General features: G+C 37.0%; 2 protein-coding genes across 4 annotated transcripts in view; both read left to right on the top strand.

The window, feature by feature from the left end:
• LOC101737550 (serine/threonine-protein kinase NLK) overlaps window positions 1–7,959 on the top strand; it is a 152,105-nt gene extending 144,146 nt beyond the window's left edge. The window contains exons 9-11 of one of the 2 annotated variants that reach the window (XM_038013337.2): window positions 25–118; window positions 1,630–1,748; window positions 2,899–3,035. In XM_038013337.2, coding sequence (XP_037869265.1) covers window positions 25–118; window positions 1,630–1,726 — 191 coding nt within the window. In that variant the 3' untranslated portion in view covers window positions 1,727–1,748; window positions 2,899–3,035. Of the gene's footprint in view, window positions 1–24; window positions 119–1,629; window positions 1,749–2,898 lie in introns of both variants that reach the window. The other variant, XM_038013338.2, reaches the window with a different exon arrangement.
• Window positions 7,960–10,562: 2,603 nt separating this feature from the next.
• CTL11 (C-type lectin 11) lies at window positions 10,563–17,562 on the top strand. 2 transcript variants are annotated; one of them, XM_062670315.1, is made up of 5 exons: window positions 10,563–10,998; window positions 13,667–13,954; window positions 15,121–15,294; window positions 15,768–16,056; window positions 17,223–17,530. In XM_062670315.1, the coding sequence occupies exons 1-4, from the start codon at window positions 10,965–10,967 to the stop codon at window positions 16,034–16,036; spliced, it is 765 nt and encodes a 254-aa protein (XP_062526299.1). In that variant the 5' UTR covers window positions 10,563–10,964; the 3' UTR covers window positions 16,037–16,056; window positions 17,223–17,530.
• Window positions 17,563–18,351: the final 789 nt, after the last annotated feature.

Genomic DNA, 18,351 nt, shown 5'->3' with positions numbered 1-18,351 from the left:
CACACCACAAACAAATGTCCACAGAGGAGATACACAAGTTCATAGCGGAGCAGCTCCAAACGTCTCGCGTTCCGCTCTGCATCAACCCGCAGTCCGCCGCGTTCAAGAGCTTCGCAAGGTAAGGCGCCGCAACCACAACCGCAACCAACCGACACCAACCGACACTAGGTGATTTCTTTGCGATACGTAACCTTCGTTGGCGTCCGAAGTCGGCTCCGGGAGTTAATCGAAATCGAACCTTACCCCCACATTCATGTCTTCACCGAGAACCAATCATCCAAACGCTAATACAAATTTATTTAATGACGTATTTAAACGTAATGTAATGACGTTTACTGATGTTAAGACCTCTTGTGAGTCCGCGCGGGTAGGTACCACCGCCTTACCTATTTCTGCCGTGAAGCAGTGATGCGTTTCGGTCTGAAGGGTAGGGCAGCCGTTGTAAATATACTGAGATCTTTAGAACTTATATCTCAAGGTGGGTGGCGCATTTACGTTGTAGATGTCTATTGGCTCCAGTAACCACTTAACATCAGGTGGGCTGTGAGCTCGTCCACCCGTCTAAGCAATAAAAAAAAATGATGTATCCATCGACGATACAGGCAAACGATTGTTTCTCAGTGAAGGCACGACGTCTCGCTCAGAACTTTACGTGTAGTTTCTGTCGCTGCTATGTCTTATTTTAACATCACAGTAAAGCTTACGGCGAGCCGTTAATGTGTGGGGTATGTGTCGGTGGACTGATTCCTCTCTGTTTCGACGGCTGACGGCAACAATCTAACTCGTTCTGTTGCGTAGCGACCACCCGCACCCAGACCTTGGGCCACGCCTATCTGAACCCGAGACGTGAAGGCAACGCTGTAATATTGTAAAGTAATCTTCGGATTCATCCGACGATAAGACGTTTATGTAAATCGCTTCATAAGGCGAAGTTAATTCGGATGTATCTTTTCGTATCAGATTTTCGGTGTTGTCTTCACGTCAGCAAATATAATGAGATCCGAGAAGCAAACAGTCATCACAACTAGGTGTGGCACGGTGCGAGCTTTACTGTGTGCACTGCGTGTCATCACCGTGCAAATAATGTACTATCTGTGTCTCAATGTCCAAAATATCTAGAGCTATAGGCACTATTCAATGTCAGCTGATCGGTGGTCGCTGAACCTATCACGCCATACCCCTCTCCCTTAACGTCGATATCCCTGTCCCTCTCACACAGTAGTTTGCAGTGTAGGTTCATTTTGTACAGTGCGGGTCGATTTTGCGAGGGCCCGAATTGTGCATGGTTTTGTTTTAATAATATCTCCTCGGTGCTTCTGAGCGATAGTCGTTCGTGTGAATACCCACGCAAGCTGCTATTTCCAGCAAAATCAACCCTATTGAAATGGTGGTTAATTGGTTGTTTAAATTTAGCACCGCTGTTGATCCCTTATTAGATTTTAAATGCTAGAGTTGGAGTGAGTGATTGTTTAAAAAAATTAACTTAATCATAAGTATAGTTTAAAATTACTCACTCGTGTACGATTCTGGTTTTGTAAACGTAAAAATAACTCATTTATCGATAAATCGATAATTCTGTCGGACTCTAGTAAATAACACTGCTTTTTTTTTCTGTGTGTTCTGCGACAGATCTAGGGCGGGTTCGAAAACAAAAGTTTGTTCCCCTTTCAAGACGGCGGCAAAAATACTACTTCTATCGCCGGTGATATTTCTGTGTGCCGCCTGACTAGGCCGGCTGGGCCCGTCCAGTAAGCGTCCTTTCGCACGATATGTTAATGTCATGTCCATATAATGCCGTTACTATTAAACGTTGCTTATCTGTGGGACTCTAATGTGAAGGGGCCGGTGCTATCTATGATTTGGCGCAAGCTTCGAAATTTTAACTTAAACTAATAAAACTATCGATTTAATGAATAATTCATAAACTTGGAAGATATTTTATTTCGACGCTTGCGCCATGCCGGAACCCTTGTCAACGTTTTGCAGTAAAGGTTCACGTGGAATGCTCGCACGGCACTCGACGGCGCAACACTAGACTTTATCGTGTTGCTTTTAAGTTCGATTGTCGTTTGTTTCAAAAGGGTTGATCGTTAGATTTTGCTCGTTCCGTCCCGATTACTGTTTCTCTGCATGTATTTCCGCTTTGAGTCACACGTTTGGAGTACAAGAAAATCATTGGGTTCTTATGAGACCAAACAAAAAAAAACGAATTATTACACTCCATCGGTATTCGTTCAGAATTGGTCAGAAATTAGCGAAATATAACTTCAGAATCCTTTACATATTGAAATCGAAATATGTTATACTTCTAGCATGTGACGCGGACGTTTCCTTAAGTGTTTTGATTGCGTATTAAAGAATCAAGATAATCACGCGTCAACTCGTTGTGGGCTTAGTGAATTGTTTAAGAGGGGTTTCTTTTGAAATTATTTTGCTGTTTATTGACGATCGAAGCCGTAAAATGTGTAAATCTTGTCGTATAGTTAATTTAAAAAAAAAAACTCGTAGCATTCGATTTTTGAAATTCAAAAAACATTTTTTTTTTCGTAGGGTTGGTTTACACATTTCGTGGCAGTCACTTCGAGGCTTGGTAGTGCATGCAGTAGTTAGTCACGTGAGCACAGTGCCGGACACACGGTTGTGGTGAAGTGCGTCCGTATTAATGTAGCTAAACAAACGTAGTTTTGATTTGTGATGCGGTTTTGCTATATCGAGTTCCGTTTTTTTTAATATCCGAGTCGAGAATCTCATAATAAATCTGCATGAGTTTACTGAGTTTGCTGGATTATATTTTTTTTGTAATCGAACGAATCCAGTTATCTATGATGGCGTGGGTGTGGGTATGCGCACGCATTGTCGATACTTGACTTACGTTGTGCGATACTTGGATATTTGCAGCTCGACAGTGGCGCATCCATCCGAGCTCCCGCCGTCGCCGCACCAGTGGGAATGACGTGAAGCGAAGCGCGTCTTTGACAAGCGACGCGCTGAATACACTGACGCGAGATAGACAGAGCAGACTGACTTTCGAAAAATATATTATCTGTGCTGATTGAAATGGCACCGCTTTCTATTGCCGAACAGCCACTTCTAACACACCCCTATAATCGAATTATTAACTGTGAGATTTCATTCGCAATATTACACATATGTTCCATTTCGATCAGCAAAGAGGTCTGCTTTGATTAGCTTGTGTTAAGTAGAGAAAATGATAAACTAAAAACTTTTATACCGCACCATACCTCATTACGATTACATTTTTAAAAATACATGTATAAAATGCGAATAAATGTTATAAACATGGAAAACGTGCCGCGATTTCAAAGATAATTATCTAAATGTGATTCGGTAACATAATTTTTTTCATCAATGCGTTCAACATTATATTTTTAATTAGTAGAAATTGTCTTTGTAGTTCATAAAACTGTCGTGCGTGGTCTAAATTCGAGGACGTCGAATTTGCGGTTGGTAAGACCGATAGTGATGTTGCCAACACAAAAAAAAATACAACGAAATTGACGTGACAGATTGGATGTCAGAAATTCTAAGCGACTAAATTAAACAGTCAAAATGAGTTCATGAGATTGGACGTCAAAAAATATTAGGCGACTAAATTTAAAAATCTTGATGAATGAGAAGAGTTGTCTGTCGAAGCATGCGTGCGGGTCGAGCACTATTAATATACTCTTTGCCAAATTCATAGTTCTTACTTGAGTAACAGTAGCTTGAATTTGTTGCGATTAAACAAAGAAAAAACTATGAATTCTGTGTTCAGAGTAAACATAAACTGTGACAACTCTGTAGAGAAATGTTGCAGACTGTTTATACTCGTATTATTCATTTAATCTTAAAATTCCATGTTTTAAATTAAATAAACGTGTATGTGATCGTGGTAGGTTTCAATGTGTGCCTGATTGTGGTTTTTTTTTGTTTTTGTTTAAGAACGTTTCGAACAATAAACATTACAATATTATTAATGCATATTAATCGACTTGAATCTAATCGATTTCAATTTAATCGATTTCAATATTTAGTTTTTTTTTATGATTTGTACTGTGTTCTACGTGTTTATAATTTGTTTTGTGACGTCGTGCAGACATCCGTTTTATATACACTTCGTCAAACCAAACAATTTTCGCTGTTAACAGCCAGTGCATCTATGGAACAGTTGTCTGCGCGACGACCTCAAATCCTCGTATTTAATATGTAATTAAGCCTTAACAACACCATTGTATGTAACATCGACTGAACATTTTACATAATACTTAGCTTAGAATATGTATAGCGTTAGATTTATAAAAAACAAATGACTCAAAAAATAAAAGAATGAAAAAAAAAAAACAAAAATAAAAAAACGTGTAAGCAAGAGGAGTAATTTCAAATATTATTCAAACATTAATGATGTAGTGAGATATTTTATAGTGAAATGTTTGTAACGGACACTTGTGTATTTCAAGCATTTAATATAACTAGAGGATTCGTGTAAATGGGACATGGGAAATGCTGACGCGCCTCATTATTATTTTTTTCCTCTATTAATCTGTTATTCTAGAGGGTTCTGCCAACGTAACCGGGCGAAAGCGGCTTACTGGATTCTCGGTGTGTCGCGCTAACTGACTTATAAGGCGTTATGTAAATTTCCATATATCGAATAAATTTCCGCTGTATAATCGTAGTCTTAACAAGATGTCTTTAACAAAATATAGATTACGCTAATACAATTGTTATTGCACAACAAATTCACACCATTCAAATTGTGCCCTTCAGAGCGCTCTTACTAAAATAACAACTCGCATTGACGATCGTTTTAACATTTATATTATAATAAGAAGTATATTTTTTAGGAACTAGTTTTGTAATTATCACGCTGCTAACACATACATATGTATTATTATAGTGTGACTTTGCAGAAGTGGCCACAGGAGCCGTAGCCTTAAACCTAGTTCAAAACTATAAAGATGAAATAATGAAATGAAAATGTAAATAAACAAGTAACATAGTATTAATGTTAGTTATGTACTAGAATGGAATGGGATGTTAGAAGCCGATAGTAGCCGGTCCACAAAAATGGCTTTATATTTTGTACCGTTGATTGGCACTTGGGCGCCATCTTGTCGTACCTTATTCCTCAAAATGGCGGAGTCTCATGCGACGCGATGGTGTAAAAAAAGCGATGTCAGTAAATCTAAATCGGATCCGGCTATTTTGTTTAGAATATTTTTTTTTAATCACCAAAATAATCGTAAGGTTACTGTTATAAAGTTTTGATACATGCAGGCGTAGTCTTTTTTTACAGTTCCTATATATATATACTCTGATGAATTTATATATGTAGTAAAAAGCTAGTTAAACATGATATGCCGGGTACCGACAGACCCCACCTTGCCTTAACTCAGAAAGTTATCACTGTGATCCACACAATAGCACCCGGGCATTTAGTCTGTATATAATGATCAGGTCTTGCGTAAATTAGTGTCGAGTTTAGATCGTTTTTAGGGGTTAGTTCGAACGAAATCGCGCTTCATTCTCCCAAACGAGCGAAGTAGTTAGAGCTAGACAAAATACGTTTCCTTTGTAAATAAATGCGCGGTGTATATTCTGTAAATGAACTATAGTTACAATAACAACTTTGAGCGAACGTAAATCTGTTCATATAACTCTCGTTTGATTGTTTCAAGAATAAAAAAATATATTTTGCTTTTACGTTTCCCGACTTCCAGAGATCTCGTATTATCTAGTTTAAGTTAGCCAGCTGTTCGTCCGAAACGCGCGTGTTTAGTGAGTATTGTGATTTAGGCTATGCCGTGTTAGTTAGGTACACGCGATTGCGGAGTACGCGAGGCCCATTCTCGCAACCGTAACGATAATCTCAACAAGAAATGAAAAACAATTTTTTTTTTTTTCGATGACGTACGTACGTATTGTTTGTGCATTTAATTCTGATTAAAATAAAGGTCGACCACGTTGCTCCGGACCACTGATGTCGTGCGTGATTTTGTTTAATTGTTAGACGAACTTTAAACAGTTTTTTTTTTTTTTTTTTATCAGATATCAGTTTCAAATTTTGAGAAGAGATATTATAATCTTACGTTAATTGGAAATTTACTATTACGGAGTTCGGTAAATTAAATATAAAATTGATTCACATTATTTTTGCATTATAATATACCTAGTACAATATAGCTTAATACAATATCTTTGGAGCAAAAAATAAAAAGAAAATATTTTTGTTCGGCCAATTTAACCTTTTTAGTGTCGAGCTTATTTTCACATATTTTGCGGAAATTGATAAGAGGGTTATTGAAAAAAATATCGTATAAAGAATTTTAACTTAAAAAATAATACAAAAATCATCGTAAAGTAATTTTAAATTGTTATTGATATATGAAATGTTGTTAACTTATTAAAAGTTATACATGCGCGTTAAGACCTATCTGTACAGGTCAAATACCTGATATTTATAATCAAACTGCGCAAATAGCCGGCATTCCGACGCTCCGCATTTTATTGCATTGAGAGTCGATCTATAGAAGGTTCACACTGAAAGGGTTAAATAAACGTTCAGTATAAGGCTGGTTGCACATTACGGTGTCGATAGTAGCTCCAAAGGTCTCCGAGAATGGATTCCGAAATCTCCGTACATTGTATATCACTCGCTGGCCAGTCGATACCGGTCCCTGTATTCCGAATTCTCATGGCTTTGGCACCAAATATTCTTTGGCCGTAGAAAATGTAAGCTTACGCGCATATTCAGATAGCGCTACACAATGTGTTCGCGCGATCTCGTTGTAAATATTAGCAAATAAAACGTTGTAGCTCCAAATCAACGTTTTTCTTAATTTCACTTTAATTTTTTTTACAATGTATGCATCAATCTTTAGTAGTATTATGATTTATGATTACTATTATATTAAGAAAACGAAAAAAAAAAGCGTTTATCCTCCTTATAATAATTTTTTTCTAGCATAATTAAAGTAATTGTATATAAACTTAGACATTTTGTGCATTAGTAGTCGTTCGTTGTGTTACGTTATAAGGTTTAGTTAATTTACTGTATTGATTTGAATAGTGCCCGATGTGTTTGATAAGACTTAGATCGCTTCGCACCGTCGAATGATTTCATTTCCTGTATATAAAATGTATAACGGCTCGTGTAGTGATGTGATTTGAAAAGCGTCAGAAGGAAAAATAAAATTGTAAATATAAAACGTAACATTAATATTTGGGTGTATTCGATTAGTGTATTTCACTGTTGTTGCGAAACGCCAAAACTATTGTAATCTAGTGTTGCGTCTGCACTGCCTAGAGAATATTCACTGAAGGAATGTTAATTGAAATTATATTTAAAACATGTTTAATGAAAACATAACTAAATACATTTGAAGTCCGGTATTGGGGGTAGTTGTCAATAATCAAAACGTGACGTAAACAATGTTCTATGCGAGTCGACTATTATCAAAGCCGGCAATGTGACTTTTGGACAATTATTGGTAAATCAGAAAAACGAATTATTGACTTTGTATTCCATTGGCAGTCACAAAACTCTTCTGATCGACATCTTAGATAAATAACAGGTTAAGTATTAACCTTTATTTAATGCAGGTTTTGAACCGTATTCTTTGAAGGAGACGATTATATTCAAATCAATCTGTATTGACATATCAATAACATTTTTTTGTCCAAATGCACAGATTGCCACCTTTGATAATAGACGACTCATGTCACTATCGTTACGGCACGGGCGTGCGAGGGAGATGGCATGACGTATCGCCGCGCTTCGTTGTATCTGTATCGAAATAATATTCGCTTAAACGTTATTTTAATGGGTTTCATTGTTACCTTCAAAATGTTGTACAAGAAACTTCCGTATTGTTTGGGCAGTGCACCGCGCGACCGACGGGCACCAGCGTAGGACTTTCGACGCTGATTATGTAACAATAAAGTACTGCGTAATTAAAACAGTGATTTTATTTTATTTTCTACTAGCTGACCCGGCAGACTTCGTAGTGCCTCAATGTATAGATAAAATACCTAATCTTTTGTATAAAATAAACTTAAAACAAACAAAAGGAATCCATCCGACGGGGGGGACACTTAAAAGTAAAAACAAAAATTTAATTCCGGGCATTTTCATATTTTTCTACCTTTTAAACCTCTGGACTTCCACAAATAATTCAAGACCAAAATTAGCCAATCGGTCCAGCCGTTCTCGAGTTTTAGCGAGACTAACGAATAGCAATTCATTTTTATATATATATATATAGATTCGGATCGGTACCAATTATTATGCATAGTTTGATACCAGTTCCACAATTCAGACTTCGACCACAAGTTTTATCTTCAGTTTCAAGAGATAATTTTCGCCATGCAAATACCATATGGCTCTTTAGTTTATTTCTTCCACTTCCTGGAACTTTAACGGCACGCATTGGTTTGGTTGTAGCCCTAACATTGTTGATATACAGGAACAACGATCGCTACTTGCATTGTAGAGTTGGACCGTACGACGTAGAAGGATTTAAACGACTTAGTTAAAAGATCAAAATCGACATAATTACTTCAGTGCGCTGCGTAGGGCACCGGTGACTCACATGGCGGTCAACGTGTTAAGTAAGTTTAGACTAAACCTATAATGTAATTATTAAGCGCGGCTTCAGAATGACTGGCTACAACGGTAGCACGAGTTTATATTCAATCGAGGATAAAATTATTTCAAATGCAGGTGTTGCCAAACGTGGGTCGCTAAAATCAGTGCGATGCAGTGAATGCCAACTCACGGGTCGCAATACAATTTTATAATATATTGTTATATATATTACATTATTTTATAATATAATAATTTATTACTGTGTACATTACTACGAAGAACGGCTACTGTCATTTGACCTATATCTGGCGGATAGATAAAATTGAGACTTTGATGTCAAATTTCTTGGTAGCATCGCGATGAGCTCAGCCTCTGAGAAGTTCATTTACCCATTAAACCGTAAAAAAAATGCAGACATTAAATTTTAATCACTTCTTATAAATCAATATCTTATAAGGATAGGAGACATTTAGTTCCTTTGTAAAGTGATTTAAAGTCATTTTTGTTAAAGCAAAGGAGAGATTTAGTTAAAAAATACCCAGAATTTTCACATTTGTAATATTATAGTATCAACAATGAATTTACTGTGTACACAAGATATTAAAAAAAAGAAAAAAAGAAATATCAATGTGTTTCATTCATCTTGGGGAATTAATGGTCGCCGTTGACTTTGGACTTTGAGCTTGTCGCCTTCCCCCTCTCCGCAGACCGATAAAAATTAAATTCTTAGAAATGAGAAAGTTCGTGTGTAAACAAACCGATAAGTACGATCTATTGATTTAGTACAGAAGTTTCCATACGCCAGATAAGATTTAATTTTCTATACATCACACGCAACTAATGTAGGAGACTTTTAAATAGCAACATTCGTAAATATGTATGTCATTTGTTTCTAAGGTTTTATTCATTTTAGATTCTCAATTTTAAAACGTGTAAGAAAAAGTATGTTGTTTGTATTCAGTCAGCTGTAGCGGTGAATAATTATTTGTTGCTCTCTTTCTAAGAGGATCTTTTATTTATAACAGGTCAGTATAAACTGGTATCCCGAGAATCTAAACAAATCGAAGTTCCAGTAGCATAATTGAGAATGCAGTTAATATATTTATAGAATATTAGGGCAGCAGCCAAAATTGACAGCAGATCTCTTCTGTAAAGGTGATTCCATAAATAATTTACTGGTGGTAGGACCTCTTGTTAGTCCGCGCGGGTGGGTACCACCGCCCTGCCTATTTCTGCCGTGAAGCACGTTTCGGTTCGAAGGGTGGGACAGCCGTTGTAACTATACTGAGACCTTAGAACTTATATTATCTCAAGGTGGGTGGCGCATTTACGTTGTGGATGTCCATGGGCTCCAGTAACCACTTAACATCAGGTGCGCTGTGAGCTCGTTCGAATTTACAAATTTTGAACGAACGACTGCTTCGCTACTCGTCTACCCTACCACCAGTAATTATTGAAACTTTATATTTTTGTGGTTTCGATAGCAATTCCAAGATGGCATTTCTGTATTTGAGAAGTCGCTCTAGAAATAAGCCTTATATATTATTTTTCTTTTGTAATTTTCAATTCATTCATTACAATTTCTTAGTACCTGCCGATACGATTTAAGCTCCAGTCGTATCCGAGTACCTATTATCCGTAAACCTCCGTAAACAAATGTTATTTTTTATTCGACAACGACAACTCGACAACACAACACAGCGACAACTTCACAGCTCTGAAGATTTACTAACAGTCAGGTCTAGAATTCTGAAAATGTGAGTGGATAGTACTTACCCACTCTTTATAAAACAGAGTGTGTTTTTTCATTGAAATATGTTATGTCAGAGCATTTCACCACTTCTTATCATCATGATAACAATTGTTAATAATTGATAATGATACTTAATTACTTATTTAAAAAAAAAAAAGAAAATATTTGAGAAAAAAACAAAAAAAAAGCCCGCTGAGTTTGTTTCGCCGGTTCTTCTCAGGCCTGTGGCTTGTTTTGGAACCGGTGGTAGAGTTAACATTGTTATTTATATTTTGACATTCAACAAGTGTGTTATACTGACATCTAAGTTGAAATAAATGATTTTGAATTTGAATTTGAATTTGATGATACTTAAATTGTACTAGGGAATAATCTCCTTTCGAATGGTAAAACCTTTGACGTCTTTTAAATCGTTTCCTGCTCGTATTCCAAACTCCCCGTATAAATAAAAGCGTCCAAGCAAAACAAGTTCTTCGAAGACACATTAATGTTTACGTTGTGAATATATGAGCTATTACGGCTTGATAACTTCGCCTTATCAACGGTCAGGGTCTATAAAATAAATCGTTTACATTTTATTCAACAATTGTCTGTTAGGTCGTGTCCGGTAGTCGTCACGTCGAAATGAAGAGTGCTTTTATTTGTTTCTGCTTTTTGGGTAAGTTTTGTGTTTTTTTTGTATTTACGACTCTTCGAAGAGCGGCACGGTATTATGTCAATTTTTGTAAAGTCAACCAATCGAATAATTGGACCACCATTTTTATTTGATCATATTTGAGGTATTGAAGCAGATTCAAAAACTAGATACCAGCGGGAATGAGAATTAAACTTTTTGAACAATAGAAGATACTGCCATAAACATAAAACAATCGATTTTAATTACGATTTTATTTATTTATTTATTTCTAATATCATTTAATTTTTATTTTTGTTATACATCATCTTAATACTTCAAGAATTTCCGCAAAGTTAAATCAAGGGTAATTAATGGAAAGATAACAGCAATTAAGTTCATTAAACTAGTGATTGTAGATGTAAATAATACATTCGTTGTTAAATAGAGACTTATAAATAATTTAAATAATAGAGATAAAAACTAACTGCGGAATTACCGGTGGTGGAACGTGACGCGAGCTTTAGTTTTATCTCGGCTTTTTCTAAGTTCGCGGAAAAAAATACGTCAATTACTGAGCGATTCCTTGAAAACCCGTCTCCTTATCATAATCGGGTTGCTGCCCATTTTGACGACTCCAAACTATAAATATACCTAATTATTATGAAGTTATTTCATTATACAAAACCGCACGGGCACAAGTAAAACTTACACATCATTATATTAATACCGTCACGTTATTTTAACATGCATTCATTAACATGGAATGTATATCGCACATGCGGTGTGATAACGTCACTTATGCAAACTATGTAGGTAATTTTTCAGGAGAAACGTTGGAAAATTCAACATCTTATTATATATAGTTCTGCTAGACTAAAGAAATAAAAACCATCTATATATTACCTAATACGTGAAGCAAAAACTTTGTATCCCTTTTTACGAAAATTGCGCGGACGGAGGAGTATGAAATTTTCCACACTAATAGAGAATATAGAGAAGAAGTGCACAATGCTAATATTTTTTTTTAAATAATGCATAAAAGATTCATTAAATTAATAAAGAAAACATTACACACACTACATACCATGTATTTGACGCACACACGCATGCATACTATTTATTGTCAAGCTTTTGTTCTTGACGTCTATTGTCAAATTGAGAATACATTAAATATTGTTTGTCTTTGTTAATATTTTTTATCGTGTAGTCTTGGCGAAATTCGTGATTATATAAGTATAAAATACAATCATATTAGTGTACAAACTTACAATTCCAATGAATTATAGTCGAATTTCGACTACTGCGGGACCTCTAGTAATATTTAAACTACAACTTGAAGTTTCACCAGTAAAAGCAAACATCTCACTGATAATTATTAAAAAATGTATTTCCTCATACTCAGTTCAGCTTTAACAAAAAAAATGCATATGTGACTTTTATAGCACCGTAATGTGCTATATGTTTGTTTTTAAGTAACATAATCCTTTTACGTTATTTTCACCGACCGCAGGACGTCTGCTTAATTTAAAATTTGTACACACATCAAGGACTGATGGAAATACAATAATTTTATAATTTCGCTCTATCACCCTGACCAGTATGAACAGAATAAAAACCAATTCAAATAAATTGTACTTTCGGCAATTTAAGCGGTTTTATTTTTATTTTTAACTAAAAACATTTTTATATGTAAAGGATACGATGATCAAAATAATACAATTAAACATTTTTTTGAAGAAAAAATATGTGAAGATAATGGAACCTACAGTAGTTAGCAACATTACTGGTGGTAGGACCTCTTGTGAGTCCGCGCGGGTAGGTACCACCACCCTGCCTATTTCAGCCGTGAAGCAGTAATGCGTTTCGGTTTGAAAGGTGGGGCAGCCGTTGTAACTATACTGAGACCTTAGAACTTATCTCAAGGTGGGTGGCGCATTTACGTTGTAGATGTCTATGGGCTCCAGTAACCACTTAACACCAGGTGGGCTGTGAGCTCGTCCACACATCTCAGCAATAAAAAAAAAAAAAAAAACAGACACGTATATCTCAGATTTCATTTTCCTTGTGACAATGAAATACTTTGAATCCGAAATATCGTCTTTTCGCATTAAAAGTGTACAATTTCCAAAAATTATTTGAAATTGAGTTAATATGCGGAATCATTTAGTATCACCAGTATGTTTCTCATAAATACTCTCAAAAGAGCGTAGTTTAATCTTAGTTTTTTTTTAGTTTACCTATGTTTTGACAACTATATTACAAAATTAATACATAATTTTGTCTTGTTTTAAAAGACAGATAGTGTAACTGGTAAAAAAAATATTGCAAAGATGATTAATCTATAGATATAAAAATTAAAGTCTCGCTAAAACTCGAGAACGGCTGGACTGATTTGGCTAATTTTGGTCTTGAATTATTTGTAGAAGTCCAGAGAAGGTTTAAAAGGTAGATAAATATTAAAATTCCTTTTGTTTGTTTTATTTTATACAAAAGTTTAGGTCTTTTATTTATCGATTGAGGCACTACGAAGTCTGCCGGGTCAGCTAGTATTAAAAATATCACATGTTAATAAACCTTTAAAACACTCTCCTGTAAAATTAGTCAGTTTTGGGATTATACAGTTTTAATGCGAGAAGACGATATGAATGTAAATGGATACTTATCAATAATTTTAAATGTAATATGGATTGAATTGGATTGTTCCTACCAGCGATTGCCAGTGCCCCGCCTCCGAGTGTTTCGAAGCAATACCGCTCCGACTACGTATATAATAAAGACACCAACGCGTTTTACAAACTACACACCGACAGCGCTAAGATATGGGACGCCAAGAGCTCTTGCACCACTGAGGGAGCCCAGTTGATGGTGCCGGCTTCAGAACAGGATATAATTCAGCTTCATTCGATGTTCAAGAGATTTCCAGATCTGGGGAACTATGTTTGGGTGGATGAAGACGGAAAAGACCATGAATCTGCAGAGGAACAGCCGATGATTGATTGTAAGTACAGTCAAAACCGTTTACTGCGACATCGTTTAGATCATGCCGGTTATAATAACCTAGAACAAAGGTTCCGGCTGATTGCTATATGACCGCCTTATTAAAAACATTGCTTTATACGACATTGCCAATAACGACATACCTCATAAAACGACCACATTTAACTAATATTTCGGAGAATTAGATCTGTTAGAACGACCGGCTAAGCTGTATTGTAAACAATTTGAATAGGTATCCTCATTTGTCTTCAATGGCTAATAGGCTATTAAAATCAGGAAAGAAAACAGTAGGATTTAGTTTAGTGTAGGGTCTTTTCTAATTCTTAGAAACAAAACACGTGCATGCAGTAGAGTCAAAGCCCGCTTCTTCGTATCTCTTCAGTTAGTTTGTTACTTATTTATACACAAGACCCACCAAAACTTTGTGGAGTTATTCCTGAAACTTTCAAAATGTCGCAAAGAATGAGAAAACAGATTAATATTGAAGAAAAATCGCGTATTATGTAAATATATTTTTCCAATAATTCTAAATCTATATCTAAAATCTATATTTCTAATTGTAATTGAGTTTTTATTCGGCTCTATAACGAATTGCACTATCTATGGGTTTTTTTCGATCACTAAGTCCCAAACGAAGTTTGAGGAGAGTCGTCAGCACTAGTCAGCAGTAGGTAGAGTTCTGATGTGTCCCTGGTTTTGCTGATATCTACAAGCTACATATTTACCATTAGGTTAATCGCATGGCCTACAACAAAACAAATGAGAATTGCGCGCTTCGCTGAAACGTTCAAAACATCATTCGCGAAAATATTTTTCCTGTTCCTTAGCTACTGAATAATTAAAGAGATAACTTCTATTCCTACCTAATCTGTCAACGTACCTATTCTGAAAATAGCTAATCATAAATTTAAATCTCTTTGTGCACCGCTAATTTTTGTTGATTAAAATACCTAAGATTTTCATCATCATCATCCTTCGATCAACAATAGTAACATTGTTGATCGGAGTCATCATCACTTTTAATTATTATTCTCATAATCCTCTCGCAGGTCTGCTGGAAGAGATTTCTTAAAGAAATAAGCAGCATAATTTTCCTATTACTCTGTACTATGTCTTCTTTTTTGTGTGTTCATAAATAAATAAATAAACAAATAAGATTTATTTCAGTGTCAGACTCGGTAACGGAAGCGATGAGGTCTAGGTTCGCATTACAAGGGTGCGATGTGGTTACTCGGCAGGGAGAAATCGAAACCTCACCCTGCTACAACCGATTACCTTTCATTTGCAAAGTGGAAGCCATTGATGCGCCTTACGATACGCACTGTGGGGTTTTTGCTATAGGTGAGCATATTTTTTTTGGGGCATGGGGCCGAACTTTGTACCTCGGCCTGGGGCGCGCACGTGGTGTGTGATTGGGGTATCTGATGTCCTTCTTTTACAGAACCATAATTCTACATAGGATATAATGCAATGAATTATGTTCAGCTTTTTTAATTCGTGGTTTTTTTTTGTATTGCTTAGATGCGTGGACGAGCTCACAGCCCACCTGTTAAGTGGTTACTGGAGCCCATAGACATCCACAACCTAAGTACCGCCACCCACCTTGAGATATAAGTTCTAAGGTCTCAGTATAGTTGCAACGGCTGCCCCGCCCTTCAAACCGAAACGCATTATTGCTTCACGGCAGAAATAAGCAGGGTGGTGGTACCTACCCGTGCGGACTCACAAGAGGTCCTACCACCAGTAATCCCAATCCCAGCATCCATTCAACATACTGAATGAAGTCATGATTGCAGAGCGCTCTATAATTCCAGGGTACCAATACGTGGAGAGCACTGGAAGCTGCTATAAGATCTCCAAAGTAGCCTATTCCTGGAACCAAGCTTATGACGAATGTCAAGCCGAGAATGCCCACCTGGTGGTCCTTAATTCGGAAGCGGAGATGTTGGTCGTGAAGAATTTGACGAACGCAGCGGCCCCAGTTGACGAAGCCCAGACCACATATTTCTTTTATGCCGGTTTCAGAGCACAGGAACCCACTAAAAACGAAACTCCCGTGTTCAAGACGATTTTCAGTAAGTAAATGAAAAGTATTGCTATAATGTAAATATAATAATTAATTTTCTTCTTCTTTTTCTCTACCTTAACCCACTTAACCCACACCAAATTTTTCTCTTCCGTTCTCTTCTATCAGCAGTCATCTCAACACTCACTCCTCTCTCTCTCATATCGTCATTCACACACTCCATCCATGTCTTCTTCGATCGACCTCTTCCCCCTCTACCTTGCACTACCATTTCCATACATCTCCTAGTCAAACGCATCTTCTCTCTACGCACCACATGTCCATACCACGCTTACCGTTAATAATTAATTTTCCAACTTCCAAAATCAACGGATATATTATAAAATAAAATGTATCACGTGTCGTGGGAAGGTTTTTCTGCCATCGAAGGCAAATGAGGCGTCATCTTAAATGGTCACCGTCGGCTATAAATGGGTATCTGGCAAAGCTAGGCCCACAACTGTGTTTTGTGGACTCTGTTCTTTGTGGACCACAAACACCGGTCCGGTAATACGCCGGCGATTTAACTTCCCACAGACAAAAAAGGTTGTTGGCTGTAAAACTGTCTAATTCTTAGAATCACGAGGAGTTAAAACAAAAACAATCTTAACCGTTTTCGTCTACCATCATTAATCAAAGCATTTTAAATGATTCATTAAAGGATTCGACATGAAATTCAGCCCCAGCTCAAATAAAAAAGTGTGCATACTTAAGTAAGTACAGGAAATGAACAATACTAAAAGTAACTATACTTGAGACTTCAGAACTTAAATCTCAAGGTGGGTAGCGCATTTACGTTGTAGATGTCTATGGGCTCCAGTAACCACTTAACATCAGGTGGGCTGTGAGCTCGTCCACCAATCTAAGCAATGGATTTAACTGGGAAGCTCCCAAAATATCCACCTGACACCTGCAAAGTCCAGTCAGACTAGATTTCGATAGTCCTAGATTTTTTTATTGCTTGGAAAGGTGGACGAGCTCACAGCCCACCTAGTGTTAAGTGGTTACTGGAGCCCATAGACATCGACAACGTAAACGCGCCACCCACCTTGACATACAAGTTCCAAGGTCTCAGCATAGTTACAACGGCTGCCCCGCCCTTCAAACCGAAACGCGTTACTGCTTCACGGCAAAAACAGGCAGGGCGGTGGTGCCTACCCGCGCGGACTCACAATTGGTCCTAGCACCAGTAAATTTGATTTAGATTGGAGATAAACCAAAAAAAAAAAATATTATAATGATATTATTTTTTATAGATCAAACATTACAAGAAGCCGGTTTCAGTGGCTGGTCCGAAAACGAACCTAACAACGCGAACAACATCGAATTTTGCGGCACGCTCTTCAAAAACGACGGCAAACTGAATGACGTCGACTGCTCCGATAAATACGCCTTCATATGCGAAAAGGAGGTGCATATGTAAACCGTTCTGTGTTAGAAATATACTTGTAGCAGTTATTACGAAACTTAAGTCTGAATTTTTATTGTCATAAATTAAAATAATATTTAAAACCGTATCTTTTGTAATTACACGTTATCGCTGACTTCTTCCTTCTTCTTACGTCGATAATCCTCAATGCCGTGCCCTCATTATAACTTTTCCTGGACGGTTTTGCGCCAACTCTATCTAGCCTCGGATGGCAACGAGGATTGAGTAGTTGAGAGTAGAGCATATCGATGATTTTAACGTGTAAACTTTTAGTAAAATGAAACTGCTCAGTCACTTTGAATTCAGGAGAATGTTCGGTTTTTTTTATTGCTTAAACGGGCGGACGAGCTCGCAGTCCACCTGGTGTTAAGTGGTTACTGGAGTCCATAGACATCTACAACGCGAATGCACCACCCACCTTGAGATATAAGTTCTAAGGTCTCAATTATAGTTACAATGGCTGCCCCACCCTTCAAACCGAAACGCATTATTGCTTTACGGCAGAAATAGGCAGGGTAGTGGTATCTACCCGCGCGGACTCACAAATTACTATTTTGCGGGTTTGGTTTTTATTACACGATGTTATTCCTTCACCGTGGAAGTCAATCGTGAACATTTGTTGAGTACGTATTTCATTAGAAAAATTGGTACCCGCCTGGCATTCGAACAGCGGTGCATCGCTCAACACGTATGCACCGGACGTCTTATCCTTTAGGCCACGACGACGCTGAGGGTCGTGCCCTCATTATAAATTTTCCTGGACGGTTTTGCCCCAACTTTGTCTAGCCTCGGCTGTGTGGATGGCAACGAGGATTGAGGAGTTGAAAGTAGATCATATCGATGACTTATTAGTGTAAATTTCTAATGAAATGAAATTGCTCAGTCACATGAATTCAAGCGAATG

This window comes from Bombyx mori, chromosome 10, assembly GCF_030269925.1.
Source record: "Bombyx mori chromosome 10, ASM3026992v2".
Classification (NCBI taxonomy): Eukaryota; Metazoa; Arthropoda; class Insecta; order Lepidoptera; family Bombycidae; genus Bombyx; species Bombyx mori.
This window is presented reverse-complemented; position numbering and strand designations above follow the sequence as displayed.